This window comes from Abramis brama (genome assembly GCF_963993115.1).
Source record: "Abramis brama genome assembly, chromosome: 3".
Classification (NCBI taxonomy): domain Eukaryota; kingdom Metazoa; phylum Chordata; class Actinopteri; order Cypriniformes; family Leuciscidae; genus Abramis; species Abramis brama.
The window spans coordinates 38,264,741-38,282,846 of NC_139965.1; the positions used below are offsets into that span (position 1 = coordinate 38,264,741).

Consider the following 18,106-nt stretch of genomic DNA (forward strand, 5'->3'; position numbering starts at 1 on the left):
TTATTGCTATTACTAGTCCAGGGACATGATATTCATAAATAAATAAATAAAGTTTTATTTAATAAAAAGCACATGCGAGCAGTATTACTGCTTTCAGATTCCATTAGTCAGTTGCATAATTTAAATGGTCAGATTTGTTCTAAACACACTGGCGATGTTTATGCAACTGGCCCCAGGTGTTGAAAAGTCACATATGACACTTCGTAATGTACAATCACACACATAATGTAGCAATACACATACACCCCATGCTTTTGACTAAGAGAAGGGAATCCAAATCCACATATCTAAGAATCTATTACTTTGAGATTAAAAGACCACCTAGTCTCACACACGTTTATTTCTGAAAAAGCACGTTGCATCGCTTCCTCAGTTTGAGCCAAAAGCAAGGAGAAGCAGAAATATTTAACATATTTATTAATTTTGTTAAAGACAACGTGTTTTACAAAAGATACTCAATATTTGCACAGTTGTACAATTCTATTCCAGTTTGATTGTTTACATTGACTCAGATAAAATCGAGTTATAAAATGTATAAACTGTAGTATAAAGTGTAGAGCAACTGCAGTGCAAACAAGTCAGTTGATGTGAGCCATTCTCTTAATGTGACATTTCAACAATAAAATTTCCCTGGAGTGTTTTCAATTCATTTATAATTTACAGCACTGTTTCGAACAGACCCATACTGTATATAAATGTACTCCAGACAGTCGAGATTTGTTCAGAAAAAATACTGTAGACAGTATTTGTGTGCTTACAGAAAATTGCAAGTTGACCTTTTCCCTCTGTGTGCTAAAAGGCAGAATGAGGTCAACTATTGGACATTATAGTGGTAATATTTAAGACAAGTGGAAGCAGGTAGGTTGCTTCATGGATAGGTTTTCTCACCCTGGTGGCCAAAGATAAGGAATAACAGTAAAATATATTCACTTATAGTTTGTATATTTCATTATAAATCAGGACATGCATTTTGAAATATAAGTATGTTCATTGGTTGTGGGACTAACAATTTTAGTAAAGCATTACAATTAGTCTCCTTTTTCATTTAAGGTTTATGTTTTTCAAATTTTGTAATGTTCTCTGAAACTTGCTTAAAAGGTGATTTCATAAAATTGAAGTTGTGCCAAAAGGCGTTAAAAATTAGATCAACTGAACCCTTCAAAAGTACATGAAAATAATGACATCAATACAATAAAATACAGAGCAACAATTGAAGCTAATGTATATTGAAACAAATCATCAGCTATAACCAGCAGACACACTTCAGGCAAAAGCAGTGCAGGGTCTTCAGCACATTCACTAATCATCACAGCCCAGAAGCTCCATGCGTAGAGTTATCCGCTCGTGCCACTCCCAGGGCAGAAACCGCACAAACTGGGCAAAGAAAGGAGGCTCAAACAAGTTCTTTTTGTATGTGTTGTTGTCAATGTTGCCTTGGAAAATCTACAGGGAAAAAGAAAAAAAAAACCTTTTCAATTAGTCAGATGAAATGAACATAACTAAATGTAATAGTTGTGTGCTTTGAGGCTTTTGTTCAATTTTAGAATTCTGTTACAATAGAGACTAGATAAAGGAAAATAACTCGAGCGGAGTTTACATATAATTAAAAATTATTTAATTTCCTCTTAGTATCCAGAACCCAACATGGAAAGCTGGGAGTTCATTGACAGTGTAATCCTAATATTCACTGTACCCAATAAACAAAAAAGTATGCGAGGCAGCATGCGATACGGCACCCTACAATAACGATTTAATGTAATTGAACAAAAATACAGTAAAAACATGAATATTGTGAAATATTATTACAATTATATTTGTTTTGTTTTTTACAAATGTTTTTAAGTGTCATTTATTCCTGTGGTGGCAAAGCTGAATTTTCAGCATCATTACTCCAGTTTTCAGTGTCTCATGATCCTTCAGAAATCAGTCTAATTTGCTGATTTATTATTATTATCAATGTTGAAAACAGTTGTTGCTTAATATTTTTTACACAATTACTTTTTTTAAACATTTTTTTCAAGATTCTCTGATGAATAGAAAGCTCAGAAGAACTGGATTTATTTGAAATAGAAATATTTGTAACATTATAAATGTCTTTACTGTCACATTTGATCAATTTAATAATTCCTTACCGATTAAACATATTAATTTCTTTAAAAAAAAAAAAAAAAAAAAAAACAGGAGAACGGTTTAACAGCAGTATATAAATGATATTGTCGTCACTGTAACCTTATCTGTTCTCGTTATTTGATCCTTCACAATGCTCCATGTTTGTCCGTCATTACTGTAAGCGAGCTTAAAGGCTGAAACAAACTGCACAACTCCAAAGTCTTTTGCTCCCTGAGTGATGATGCCTGTGATTCTTTTGGGTTTCTCCAAATCCAGCTGTGACATGAGAAAAAACACATTAAACATCAGAGGCAAACGTCAGACTACGGTCCACAGTTACCTGCAAAATAACTGATGTTAAATAAGAAAAATAATGGAATAGCGTTAGCTACTAGTTTAGACAGTTATTCTTGTCTTTAGGTAGATCTATGCATTTCCTGTTATGATTCTTTAGCAGTTAATTAAATCCACCACTCCCCTACTTTTTGATGAAAAGGGAAACAACAGCAGATAGAAAAACAAAACAGCTTTCTAAAAACTAGACACGTCATCATACATTCTCACCTGGAGCCACTCTGAGCGATTGTTGTTTGCCGCCGCCCAAGCGTTAGTCTTGCCTTGCTTGTCCAGGCGAGCGTAGTGGGGATACCAGGTAAAGGCATCTATACCCCAAGTACGGAAAATACTAGATGCTGTAAGCTGCGCGTCGGAGATGAGACGGGACTTCATGCCCAGTGGATCAGTGCAACCGATTGTGCTGGACTGCACTGTCATGTTAGAGAAAATGAGAGTGCTAAATGCTAAGAATTAGTAAACATGAAAAAAGTGATTCATATAAAAACAGCGAGTCATAGTTAACTCAACCGAATTTACCATTAAGCTCGCAGCCCACAAGTTCCATCCGGAGAGTACAAGCTTTACGGCACACCACAGGAATGATGCGAATATACTGGGCCACAATGGGAGGGTCAAACATGTTTGTCTTTGTCCCATCATTGTCTGTATTTCCCATAAACACCTGAAAAAATACTGAGTCAGGGAATGATAATAGCTTTAAGCACTTAAGGAAGGCTTGTGCTGTATTGATAAAGTTGTATTTCTTACTCTGTCTTTTCTCTGGCCATCCGCTCTGTACACTGTGTATGTTTTGCCATCAAAGCTGGATGCCACCTTGAAAACCTTGACAAACTCAGCTGTCCCCAGGCGGCTGGCTCCTTGGGTGATGATTCCAGTGAGACGCATCTTCTTCTGCATGTCAATCTAAAATTAGAAAATCAAGAAGAGAAAGTGTGAACGTCATGTACACAAAAACAAATTGAACCATTTTAGTCCCATCTTGTTCATCTATTGCATTGTTGCCCAACCCTGTACCTAGAGGCACACGAACAGTGCACATTTTGGATGTCTCCCTTATCTGACCCATATATTTCTGGTCTTGGAGTCTCTGCTAATGAGCTGATGAGTTGAATCAGGTGTATTTGACTAGTAAGAGTTCCAAAATGTGTACTGTTGGTGTGTCTCCAGGAACAGGGTTGGGAAACACTGCACTATAGCATGATGAATATTTGTCTCAGTAAAAGCCCTGAGGAATCACTTACAGACGGATTTTTACAGCTGATCAACAGTTATGTTTATTGATATGTGCACAGTTGTGTCAGGAGTTGTGTGCTATAAAAATATAATATAAAATAAAAGCGCTATATAAATGTAACAAATTATTATATATATATTATATATATATATAGTTTTTTCATCCAAGTTTTTTCATCTTTATTTTGTGGGCTGTTGGAAGAACAGTTTGTGTATACTATCAAGTATCTAATCTGTTTACTAAATTTATTGTGTTGTGGAAGCATTACATTGATGATATTTTCTTCATTTAGAGTGGCACAGAATCTCAGTTTTTAGAGTTTCATAGCCTTGTTAATGCAAACAGTGATTACATTGACATTTAAGATGGATCCTGCAGGATCAAATACATTTTTTAGATGTAAATGTTATTCTCACTGAAACTGGGCTTGAAACTAGTTTATATCGTAACCCCACTGACCGTAACATGCTATTACATAGGTCATCGTATCACCCTCTTCCCCTTAAGTCTTCCCTACATATCTCCCAATTTAGCCGCATTCTTAGAATGTGTAGAGATTAGGATTATCAACATCAAGCAGAGATCTTGGCAGACAGGTTCAGGCAGAGAGCTTACAATGAGGAGTGGATTCAATCTGCTGAATAACGTTTTAGTAACTCTTCTCAAGATTGTCTGGTCAAGAGATCTAAATGTAAAGAACAGCGAGTTAATTGCTTTATCCAAAATTCTCCATTGGCAAATTAAGACATTGAAGGTATAATTCAGAAATACTGGTACATTGTTGAGAGTGACCCCAATCTGCAATTGATTTTTGCAAAACCACCTCATGTGGTCTAAGAGACCTCCAAATCTACACAGTACGCTACTAAGAACTGATTTATCTGTTCCTTGGAGTAATATACCTTCTGGTAACTGTAAGTGTGGAGGTTGTCAACAATATATTTTTATGCATAAAACACAAACTTTTAATCATCCATATACAGGGAAAATTAAGATCTGAGGAACGATTTATTGTAAAACAGCTAATGTCATTTTGCGTTGCCCTTGTGGACTTTGATATGTGGGCAAAACAAGCGGACAGCTTAAAATTCGTATTGCCAAACATCGAAGTGCTATCAGGCATCATAACCCTAGAAGTCCAGTAGCACAACACTTTTTTTAAGTTGAGACATTCGGTTTCTAAACTGCAATATATTGGCATTGAAGCAGTCAAATTACTCTAAGACGGGGTGATATTAACAATTTGCTTTTAAAACGTGAAGCATATTGGATTTAAATTTTGAACATTATCACCTTGTTGTGAATTCTTTACATTGTATGTCTTTAAGTATCATCTACTGCTGTATTCTATATTTTTAAGGGTGTATTATGTAGAATACTTAATACATATGAAAGTATACGCAATTTTATTGGATGCGGTTTTGGCGTAAGTGGTGCGTTCTCCGTTACACATACAGAGCTGTCAGAACCCAGCGGACGATATCACAAAAGGTAAACCACTCTTAAGTTTTACTGTGCCTGGTCGCTGGAGTCAGGGACCATCATTTCTAAAACTGAGTTCCGAACACTGGCTAAAGAGACCTGAACAGGCAAGGTCAGAAGAGTTACCTGAACTGAAGAGTTTCACTATCTGCTGCCTAACCACTACGCAAGTAGATCAAACCCTTCCGCATGCCATTCAGTTCAGCACATGGAAAGAGTTAGTGGAGGCAACTCGACTAGCATGTCAAAAAGCAACAAATGATTCAACAAACACCCAGTTCATTGATCATCACGAAGCAGAATTTATCCTATTGAGAGAGTGTCAAGCTCAGAGCTTTCCTGAGGAAATAGCAGCCCTCAACACACAAAAACTTATACCAAACCACAGTCGACTAATGTGTCTTGCTCCAGAATGGGATCCAGTAACTAATGTACTAAGAGTCGGAGGACGATTACGGAGACTGGAAAGCCCAAATGTTGAGCAAATTCATCCGATTGTGCTAGATCCGCAGCATCCAGCAACAAAGCTCCTCAATAAAGACTTCGATGAGTGCTTGTTGCACCCAGGTACAGAACAAGAAATACGGAGGCAAAACTGGATCTTGCGGGGACGTTAAGCTATTAAACACCACCAGCTTAACTGTTCATGCTGTCAACGATGGCGAGCTCAGCCTAAAAGTACCACAAATGGCAGATTTGCCACGAGAGTGGCTCAGGCTTCTCTGTCCCCCATTTTATTCTACAGGAGTGGACTGTTTTGGCCCGTATTATGTCAAAATAGGCAGAAGGATTGAGAAACGTTGGGGTGTTATTTTCAAATGTCTCACCACAAGAGCTGTCCACATAGAGCTTCTCAACTCCATGGATGTGGATGCTTTCTTGCTTGCTCTTTGGAGATTCATAGCCAGACGTGGCAGACCAAAGGAGATCAGATCAGATTGTGGCACAAACTTTCGTGGTGCCGATCGAGAACTGCGAGAAGCCTTTGCAGCTATGGACTCTCAATTAAAAGAGCAGTTAGCCGAGTTACCAGATCCTCTTTAAGTTCAATCTGCCTAATGCTCCTCATTTTGGTGGTGTCTGGGAGCGAGAGGTCTGCTCCATTAAAGCTGCTCTCCAAGTGGCAGTTGGAAGTCAGTCTATCTCTGAAGATGCCCTGTCTAAGGTCAAAGAGTAGAGGTAGTAGAGGTAGAGGGCATTTTAAATTCAAAACCCCTCGGAAACGTCTCAGCAGACGTTGCAGACCTCGACGCCATTACACCAAGCCTTCTCCTCATGGGGCGGTGGGATGCATCGCTTCCACAGGTGGCGTATGTCTCAGGAGAAATGGGGCGGTGCAGATGGCGCCATTGTCAAAATCTTGTGGACCAATTCTGGACTCAATTTACAAGGAACTACTTACCTACGCTCCAGACACGCCAGAAATGCCACAAACCATCAGACACTTTCACAGTAGGCTCAGTAGTCTTAATAATTGATCCACAACTTCACAGAGCTCAGTGGCCTATCGGTAAAGTGGTTAAGACTGTTGTCAGTAAGGATGCTAAACACACCTTTCTTTCTTATTTTTTGCTAAACACATTTCTTATTCTGCTAAACACACTTTGAGAGAGCTGTTGAGATTGTTTAATTGGTAATGTACTGTTTATCACAACAGTATGTGGGCATGTATGTTTAACATTTAGTTATTTACTTCTGTTTATTTGTTTATTGCAGAAACTACCTCCAATGCATAATTAATATGCATATGGTGAAACCCTGCACATCAAATAAAGGTGGAAAAGATATGATGATTCCTACTCCCTGATCAGAGTACTGAAGTGGTTAAAACCATTAAAGAACCGGCATTCAGTGGGGCAATCCCCAACAACCTAATAACAAAGAATTTTGCTTGGATTTATTGTATTATTATGTTGGTATATTTTCTTTTGTAGTCAGGTATTATTTTATTGATATGTTTATTGTTTTCAGTTAATTGACGTTTTCACTTTTATTCTAGTTATGTGATTTGTTTGTTGCCCTTGTGTTGAGTTTATATTGATTTAAATGTGTTAGTTTTTTGTCATGTGGTTGATCATGTGATGTAGTTTTATGGTGTATATGGGCTTATCAGTTTATGAGTTGATTGTCTGATGGAGAGCCACTTGGCTCGAAACGAGCTTGAGCAAAACTGCAGCACACGCTTAAAATAAACAGAACATTATTGTCCATTAATAATGGCTGTGGACAGTAAAATAGTTATCATTACAGTTATCTTTATAGTTATCGTTCTTGATGTGAACAGGCCATACACACATTTATTTACTTTGCAAGCAACAAATGCATAGGATGGCTGTAAAATTAAGTTAATAATTTGAATAAAACAGTAAAAATATTCTATAAAAAAAAATAATCTCTTCCTGGTGTGATACACCAGAAATACCCATTACAAACATTTAAGAAATCCAATCGAAAAATATGGTTTGCATTTGTTAGTAAACATGTAAAAACACTTGAATGCAACAATTGTTTTTGTATTTTACAAGGAATTGCTTCAATTTGTGAAAGGCACTTGAATAGAAGAATTTAGTGAATACAGATCCAATAAATTCAGCCACTATAAAGAACTTTTCCTTAGCGTATCTTGTTTTTAGATTTTTTGGTATTATACTTAATATCATTAGTAAGATTATAAGTAACATTTTTATTAAAAAGTTTGAAAACAATTCTATCACTTCAATAAAGTTTCAATAAATTCTCAAAAGTATAATTGTTTTTGAAAATGAGGTTGTTTTTTTTTATTACTAAAGAGGCAAAAAAAAGCTTCAATCAAAGGGCTGATTGACAAACCTCAATCCAGGGGTTCTTGTCTTGGGGTGCCGAGCTCCAGGCGTTGACAATTCCCTGGTTGTTGAGTCGCGCAAGCTCCGGTCCCCAGTGCTGCAGTCCAAGAATGCCAGAGTGCACAGAGGAAGCCGAGATCTGTGACTCTACGATTCCTCCTTCCTCCATCCCCAATACATATGTACAGCCTGCACCATAAAAGATGGTGTGGGTAACAGCGCATGAATTCTACTTTATATTCTCTTCCTGTTGCACGGCTTATTGCTACCTGACTTACTACAGTCGTTAAACAGCTATACCTCAGATACTCTGGAATTTGTAATCAAACTCTCAAAACTCAGGGTCAGCGAAAAGGCACTCTAAAACGTATATTATGACACTCAGAATTAAATGACCTCTTAGAAACTAAACACCAGGAAAAGATTACCAGCATATAAAAACTCACGTAGCTGACATTGCTTCCCAACATATGGAGAAGGGCACTGGCAGGTGTAGTCGCCATCCAGATCACGACACAGGCCTCCATTCTTACAAGGTTGGTTTTCACAGTCATTCACATCTGTGTAAGAACACCAAAAATAATACAGCCATGTCAATGTGATTATAGCTTAAACAGTAAGTTGGACATGCTGTAACGGGATGCTTCTCTGCAGAGGAAGGGAGGTGTCATGTAACTGCAGCTGAAGTATGTATAATTATTAGTGTGGTGACTGAGGTGTTTGGTGGCACAATGCTCACGCAGGTGCTTGCAGGATCTCGAATTTTACTCTAAGGGGACAGAGAGTTCTGTGTGGAGCAGAGGGTGGGATGGTCCAAGTCCAGTCTGCATTTCCAGTAAACTGCTGCATACTGCAGCTACAGCACAATTGCTGAAATTAAACACTATGCAGGATGCTAAATTGGACTGAAAAACGCAATAAATGTTGTTTGCCAGCATTTGCATAACATTTTTTGGTATAGATTTCTAATGAGAGATGTCTAACTGAAGATGTCAGAGAGTCAGAAATACTGTAGCAGATTCCTGCTTTAAGGTCACAACATCTGCAAAATGATGAAGAGATATGTCAAAAGTTATCGAGATATTCACATTGAGCTTTTGACTCCCTGGTTCCACTGTATTTAACATTATGTGGTGGACCATTATTTGGGTGTTTTCTGCTAGGTACACATTATGACACATGACTTTATTCCAAAGTATACACACTCGCACGCCAGTTATAGCCCTATGTTTGGCAATACTCCTTGGCTGCATCCGAAATAGCATACTTCCCTTTACACACTTTACTATCCCATGAGCACTTTACTATCCCATGAGGCCACGGGAGAGGATTTATAAATGTATGCTGAAGCTGGTAGGTCACATGATAATGACAACATGGCAAATGTAGTACGTCCAGATTACAATAATACTACACACATTCATACTATATAGAACATAGCCTACTTTTTTAGTGGTCGTGAAGTTATTAATTGTTTAAAATAAGTACCTACTCAAGAGAGTATGCGATTTAGGACACAGCCCTTGTCTTTTCCCATAAACTGGCTTATTGCAGTTATCATAAATCATAAAGGGGCAAACTTCTCTCAGAAAAATATGGCAAATGGTATAAAATGTAAGCTGCATAGATTTTTTTTGCTGTGTACATTACCATTCAAAAGTTTATAAAAGTTTATTTACTTCTTTAAAAATGTTTTTAAATATATATATATATATATAAAGAGAGAGAGAGATTTTTTTTAAAGAAATAAATACTAATAATATATATATATATATATATATATATATATATATATATATATATATATATATATATATATATATATATATATATATATATATGTACAGTATATATATATATATATATATATATATATATATATATATATATATATTCTCTAAAGATCATCCAGTGGTCAGTATGGGAGAATTGTACTCAAAGCACAAATTTTAACTGCTCTAATACAAGATACACAAATTCGTATGGCCCTGTCAAGCAGACAAAAACATGAACATGATGAATAGGACATGTGGCTTTGCATGGTTAAACAACGTACAGCTATTATCACTTAGGGTGTACTCACTTTTGTTGCCAGCTATTTTGACAATAATGGCTGTATGTTGAGTTATTTTCAGAGGACAGTAAATATATACTGCTATACAAGCAGCACATTGACTACTCTAAAATATATCCAAGTTTCATTTCTATAGGATTGTCCCTTGAGAAGATATATATATATATATATATTTTTTTTTTTTAAAGAAATAAATACTTTTATTCACTTGTACGCATTAAATTGATCAAAAGTGACAGTAAAGACATTTATAATGTATCAGTAAATCAGCATATTACAATGATTTCTGAAGGATCATGTGACTCTGAAGACTGGGGTAATGATGCTGAAAATAATCAGCTTTGCCATCACAGAAATAAAATATATTCAAAAATATATTAAAACAGAAGTTATTTTAAACATATTAACAATATTACCGGTTTTACTGTATTTTTAATCAAATAAATGCAGCTTTGGTGAGGATAATTTTTTTTTTTTTAAGCATTAAAAAAAATCTAACCAGCCCCAAATTTTTGAACAACTGTGTTAGTGTTATTTATTATTATTATTTAGTGGGCTGCTATTTACCACTTTTGGTCTTCTTGGAAAAGTATTACGAAACTAACATCCAAATCATTCTAGCAGAAATTATTTTTGTTTTTTTACAATTGAAATGACAGAATGGCTATAATTAAAAAGACATACACCATATTTTCATCCCAACAACAGAAGTTGTTTTGTTCCTAAACTGTTAAGAGGATTGCAGAACACAAAAAAACATCACTCTGCCCAAAGCCTGGACAAACATTCGGCACACAAGCACAAGCACACGCACACGCACACGCACACGCACACACACACACACACACACACACACAGTGTGTAGCCAGACAAGATTCAATCTTGTCTTGAGGACTCAATTACAACTAATTTGTTGTGAGTTATTACCAAACTCCTAGAATATTAGAACATCATCTATCCTGAACAGAACTAAAAGAGATTTAATTCATGAGCAACTTAACAGTAAGCCAAATAGTTCAAACAAACAAACAAACAAACAAACAAGTTAATGAGCTTTATGAGATTTAGTTTAGTGTCTGATTGTTTGAATTTGGCAAATACATTAGGTGGAAATATTATAGAACCTCCTTAATGCCCAGAGGCTGGACTGCACTGTTCTTCTCAAGTATAAAACCTCTTTGGCGTGATTAAGGCTTGCCTAATTACACTGAAGCTGCCCCTGTGGTGAATATTCCAGGCTGTGTTTAAAGGCCTTCCAGTGCTACTGCTAGTCTAATATCTGTAAAATCAGAATTTTTCACTTTTTTTTAACCCTTTGATGCATGAATTAATTAAATATATATATTTTTTATTTAATACATTTCTAACTTTAGAACGAGAATAACCAATATAATTTTTTTATTTTTGCAATAGTATGTATTACGCTTTGGTCCACTGCAATTTTGTATTAGAGGAGTTTAGAGGTATCTGGTAAATCCCTACTTTCATCAGCCATTTTGAATTTATGTTATGAATAAAAATCAAAATGCCATATAAAGGGGAAAGTTGAACTACTGTAACAAATAACAGTCATTATGCAAATGCCTTATTGGACAAGAACACAATGTAAGTCAATGGCTACCATCAACTGTTTGGTTACCACCATTCTTCAAAATATCTTCTTTTGTGTTTAACAGAAGTAAGAAACTCTTTTGAACACCTTGAGGGTGAGTAAATGATGACAGAATTTTCATGTTCAGGGAACTATCCCTTCAATAAACATGTAGTTTATTTAACAAGACACTGGATAATTAATACTCTGTGCTAGCTACTTTAAACTGTGTTGCATGTATTTTGTTTATTGATCCTTGCATAAACAATAGTCAATTATAGGAATTATTAACCTAAATCTTATGAAATAATGGCTTAAGTCTACTTCTGAAGACATTTTTGAGTGTTTCCGCATGTTGCAGTGGTACAAGTTGTAATTATGATTCTACGAAGACGTGAATGCTTTTTACAATTCAGAATCTCTTAATGGTAATTCTGACATTGTGTGATGGTGGTTTGGATGTATCAGCATAATCTGAATGGTTAAAATGGCTTTAAAAGATGTGTCCACTCTAGTGGACATCAGGCAGCAAAGAGTTAAAACCATACATGGAAAGGGACTGTGGACTGGAACATTTTAACAAAGCCTATTTAAAACTCACTATGGTTACAGCTCTCCCTATCCACCACTGACTGCTCAACATCCTGGGTGTGTCTGGTGTTTACACCAGTGCCATTGTATGTACAGCACCACACATTATAGATACACATACACATTATATAGGGTGACCATACGTCCTGTTTAACCAGAACATGTCTGGCCAGGATTTTGAGATCGCCCAAAATGCCCGGGATTCGGCTTTTGCTTTCTACAGTCACCATTCATTATGTTTACATTATTACATTATTTGACACTGACACGTACGTGCCAGATTTGCAGGTCATGCATTCTGCTTCACACGGATCCCGATCAAGACGAAAACACAGGAATTTTCTTAGCAATGCTATAACGCACAACAACCGATCACTTGTTTAGCGTTCATGTAAACATTACATTCAGATTCACCAATTGGAATTAATTCAGTCCTACTGAATCAAAAGGTGTGCATGTAAACAAAATGAATATGGCGACGAGAAAGCAAAAGCCGTATCCCGGATATTTTGGGCGATCTCGAAATCCCGGCCGGACATGTCCTGGAATATGGTCACCCTACGTTATACCAATGAAACAAAGTGGAACAAATGATACAGCATGCAGTAACTGAAGTCTCTCAGCTGTGGACTTGCAGCCACAAGAATATTCGGCATGTAGGAGAAAAGTCTTAACACGAATTAACCACCAAATGCTTTACACGGACTCCATGTGTTGCATAACTGGACATAAATGAGTCTTAATCAGCCTGACATGAACAGAAAATCATCAATCAATTTGTGATAAAGTTGTCGTTTTCAATACACTAGTATTATTATATTTATACAGAAATTTGTTCTGCTATGAAGTCCCAATGTGTGTGATCGTTTAGTTTTAGTCATTGTTTAGTTCAGCAATTGAAGTTTTCCTTTTGAGGTTTTATACAAACATCCTTCTAAAACCATTCATTAGCCCATTGGAGTGATACTTATAGAGTTTTTATTTAGTGCAATACTGACAAAGCTTGTTGTAAATCTGAAATAAGTGGTACAAAACTTACTGATTTGGCAGTGTGCACCTTTGAACCCAGGTTGGCATTTGCACACATACTCATTAAAAACGTCTCCTCTTCTGGCGTTAACGATCACCTCACATGTGCCATCGTTTTTACATGGGTTTGGGTTACAAGGACCTGTCAAGGAAAACAGGAGTAAGTTCTGATTTGAGTCTCACAATATGGACAAACCCATAGAAAAAAGTGATCTTTAATAGTTTCTCCAAGACAGAGATGAGATTTAAAGGAGAGCAAATGAATACTTGTGCCCATGTCTCTCATATTTTTCATCTGAGTACAGGAGTAATCTGGTGTGTCCTTGTTTCAGCAGAGATCTCAACAATGTTCTAAACTGTGTTTGAGGCGAAGCACTGCTACTTGGGCGGAGTGATTTGCTCGCAGCACCTGAGAAGCCCCGTGGTGAGGAGCAGAGAGTTCGCTCAGAGTTGGAGTAAATCACTCCGCAGAAGTAGCAGTGCTTCGCCTTCTGAGAATATAGTTCCCAGTATGTATACGGTTAGAAGATGGCTGTGTCTCATGTGACCTTGTTATTTGTACACGCTGTGACTATACAAATCACAACATGTAAATAGGAAAATGTTGGCATTATTTTGTCACTTATTGGCAACAGTGTGCTAGCTGGAGCCGTTTACCTCCAGTCTTTGTGCTAAGCCAGGCTAGCGGTGAGACAGAGTTACGGCACACACGGAGATGAAAAGGGTATGTATGGACTTATCTAACTCTGGGGGATACGGTGAATAAGCTAAAGTCCCAAAAAGTCGGCGTGTTCCTTTAAAATTGCCATTTTTTCCATTTTCTATGCTATGCTACCCACATATTTATTTATTGAAATAAAAATCTACAGTATCTGAGACAAAGTTGTTACACAAATGAAAAGCAACCGAAAACATTTATTCTCCTAAGCTATGAAAGAGCAACCTTTGTTCTGAGCAATAAGGTTTTCCACAGGCAATAGGGTGACCCATTTAAACCTAATCTGAAATTTAAATGAGGATTAAACCAGTAAAATTCAGATAAACAACATTTCAAATTCTGACCATTCTCAGTGGCATTGCAAGTATCTCCAGCAAATCCCTCGGCACAGATGCAGAAAAAGGGATCTTCTCCAATGCCAGTCACACACGTCCCTCCATTATGACACAGGTTCACCTTGCAGTAATCTCCTACAGAGACACACATAAGCAGGAGTGAATGGAATTACAAAGATTAGACTGGAATTAGTTCTTATTTTATAATTTGGCAATGAACGGAGTGGTCCTGAATATTAAGCTTCAAGAGATACAAAAGAACCAAGAAGCGCTTTTCACGCTTCTGAACAGGATCAGGAGAGTACAAAAGATAAGAGATGTGAGCAGCATAGCCAATGTGCATGTTGAACTTTCGAAAGCATATGAAGAGTTCAGATGTTCAGATATATTTTCAAGGATAGGAAAGATTCTATGAAGTGAATGTAAAAAAGTGCTTGTATTGTGATAACTGTGTGTGTGTATTTGCATGAGTGCAGCACAAAATATCAGAAGCAATAATGATAAAACAAAACAGCCGCTGCTGTAAATTAAATGCTGCTCATCTTCTGTTTAGGAAGCACAGCATTCATTGCGCTTCATTCTGGCTGAACAACATGTTGGAATAAAAAAAAGAAGGCATGAACAGAATGCAAGAACATGAAATGCTCTTAGACACACATTTATGTGTGAAACGTTACACAACATACTTCCTGAGAAGCTAGGAGATTTGCCCTCTGAGCTCATTAAGATGTAGAGGTTAAGACGGGCTTCTTTGAAAATGCTTGAACAAGAAATTAAAGGCACTTTTCTTATACAACTTTGCACAGATTTACTTTCCAGAATTTTGTAGCTGTGAGTAGGAGAGTTATGACGAGATCTCGTCACACTCGTGAATCGAGATCTCACGATATTAAAAAGTGACGATATTTCTCGTCGAGTTTAAAAGCTATCTCGGCATGGCTAAGTTGAGTTTGTGGCAAAATCTTTGACAGTGTTTGCATTATATTGTTCTGTCTTTTGCTGCTAATGATTATTCATATTTAGAAAGTAGAACCGAAGCGACATTCATTACAAGATGATTAGTGTAGGGCCATCACGATTCCTCAATTAAATTAAGGTTAAATTAAATAAATAACGAAAGTGGCGAATTCCATGGACTAGAATTATTTATTATTTATATAGTTATTATTATTATTTAGATCATTTTCCAAGGCTACACGATATATTAAAATAATTTAAAATTGCACTAACAAAGGAGAATACATCAATATGTTTCCAAATACGGGAAATGTTGTTAATTTCAAAATAAAAGTTTAAACCCTTGCTCTAAGTTTGCCTGTTTTGATGTCCACATATTCTTGTTCAAGAAATTACAGCGGCTGTAGCATTTCTATCGTAAAGTGGCCAAATATTAAAGATTAAGTAAACATTTCAATTAAGAGCTCATCACATTGAAATTTTGACTTGAGAGGGCGTTCATGTCCATTTTTTTAACTAGGAAACTAGTATTTTTGATAAATCTCGATAGCACATGAAGGCAGCATAATATCGTTTAGTCAATATTAAACAAGGATTTGATCATGCTATAAAGTGTAACAACAACAACAACAATGGAGCTGTTCAATAAAACCATAAAAATACTTCCTTTTGATACTTTTGAAACCAATTATTATAGCCTTGTTGTTATTATATATGTATTTTAGGTCATTTTAAAGGCTATTGGTCACTTAGGTCTATTTTTATTACCACAAAAAAATATCCAATTGCTTAATTAAATGTCAAAATAATTGACCAATTACTCAATTACCAAAATAATTGTTAGTGAAAGTCCTATATTAGTTAAATGATAGGTAAAATGCACCTTTATTGTTTTGGCATTTTGTGACTTTCAGTCAAATAAAATACTATTTTTCCAGTCATATTTTGTCACTGAAGATTTCTTAAATATAGTGTTTCTCAAAAATATCGCCTTGTCTCAATCTAGTGAACCCAATATCATACATCATCTGGTCTTGTGAGCTAAGAGTATCGCCAAACAAACCCCAAGTTGTGAGTCATATTTTCCAGAGGAGTGCATCTCTTCCCAGTCTCTGCAGTGGATTTGTTCGTGTCCTCACAATGGCCCTGACATCTCCGTATCAATTCCAATTTATTTATAAAGCACAACATAATACAATGTTGACCACAGTGCTGAATAAACAGTAAGACATTAAAATATAACAAAGACAAATAACTATAAAAATAAGAATAGCTTAAACCCACAGACACTTAAACGTCTTAAATACAGCAAAAACATCTTCAGACTCTTAAAACGAATGACTGTGACAACAGTACCTGGACACTCATGTATGATCAAAACATAAAAAAATGTTTTTAAATGCCTTTTAAACTCATTAAGGTGAGTTAGGTGACACTAACTAATGGTTAACACTTATTGAGATCCACTTTATATTAAATTCATCTTCGTTCCATTTAACAACATACAATCATTTGGATAGACTAAATATGATCTAATGAATAAGACAACTAAAGACAGATCATTCAAAAGAAGTTTGAACAAAATGTCAATTTAACGAGACAGATGGCTTTTGTTAGCCCTACTTGATCAAAACTCAATCCTACTTTGATATCATGGCCAGTAAGAGTAAAACAAGATGGTCTAAAATGGATTGAAGACAAAAGGAACACTGCATCAAGTACAAATCTGTGAAATGTTCAGTACCACAAATAAACTCCTTCCCACAATAAGGAACATTCACTATTGAAGTAATGTATTGTAATAATATATATTTTTTTTTTTATTTGCTGTATCATAGGCTATGTCAAATTTGGTGTAACAAAGGGATGCCCATAACTACTGCAAAAAAACAAACCTATGTACAATTATTTAAATGACAAATTTTAGGCTCCACCTAATATTTTATTTTAAGTGAAGCAGTGACACTCGATGTATTTAGCAGAGTTCGACTGGGAAGAAAAAGAGCAAATAAAAAAAAGCACTAAAAATGTACTTAGAATTTTAGATATTACTCACCATTCACGGTACAAATGCTGAAAATGATTAAACTGCCAAAAACTATAGAGGACCGAGCAAGGTTCCAGGTCTTCATATTGGTAGGCTACTCTGCTGTCTGTTTGTTTCTCAAAACCAGGAGCTTTTTCAACTAGGTCTCCTGACGTCATCCTCAAACGTGGAGCAGCGAGACGCGCTCAAGCACAGGGCGCGCGCACCGTTTCCGCGCACGGCTCAGCTATTTGAGATTATAACGACTCCATAGAATTGATAGTCTGCGCTTTAAAGGAAACGGTCCGAGTATAGGTATTATGCAGACGTGTTTTCCGCATGTCGTGTTGAACTGTTAAAATAATCTGCTTTGCACTAATGAATTATTTTGAGGCAATTTTTGACTACATTAGAAACTCCCAAAAACTGGCCAATTTAGCAATCCTATTATTCCCCTACTGAAAGTCATTAGTAAGCATCCCATTACATGTGTTTTTTTGTTTTGTTTTTTGTTTAAAAAGCCATGTCTGCCATTTGCTCTTTGTGTGTATCTTCTCATTGTAATTAAAGAAATTTATGCTGCAGGCAGAACGTCCACTCAGCATTCACTTCCGTGTTGGGTTTGCTGTTAAGCACGCGATCCAGTTTAATGCAACCAGATTGGTTAACTTACTTCCGAGTTCGACATTTCTCAAAGGACCTGCTTGGATGATGGTCAACCCCTAATGTCTAATAATAATAGTCAAAGTTATCTGATTTTAATATCACATTTAAGTAACCC

General features: G+C 36.2%; 1 protein-coding gene across 1 annotated transcript; it reads right to left on the reverse strand.

Moving 5' to 3' along the window:
- Positions 1-400: 400 nt before the first annotated feature.
- mfge8a (milk fat globule EGF and factor V/VIII domain containing a) lies at positions 401-17,891 on the reverse strand. Its single transcript, XM_084108510.1, has 10 exons — positions 17,356-17,891; positions 14,352-14,477; positions 13,300-13,431; positions 8,451-8,564; positions 8,012-8,193; positions 3,214-3,369; positions 2,983-3,127; positions 2,674-2,876; positions 2,230-2,385; positions 401-1,443 (listed from the first exon to the last, which is right to left on the reverse strand). Exons 1-10 carry the CDS (start codon positions 17,429-17,431, stop codon positions 1,300-1,302), a joined length of 1,434 nt encoding a protein of 477 aa, XP_083964636.1. The 5' UTR covers positions 17,432-17,891; the 3' UTR covers positions 401-1,299.
- Positions 17,892-18,106: the final 215 nt, after the last annotated feature.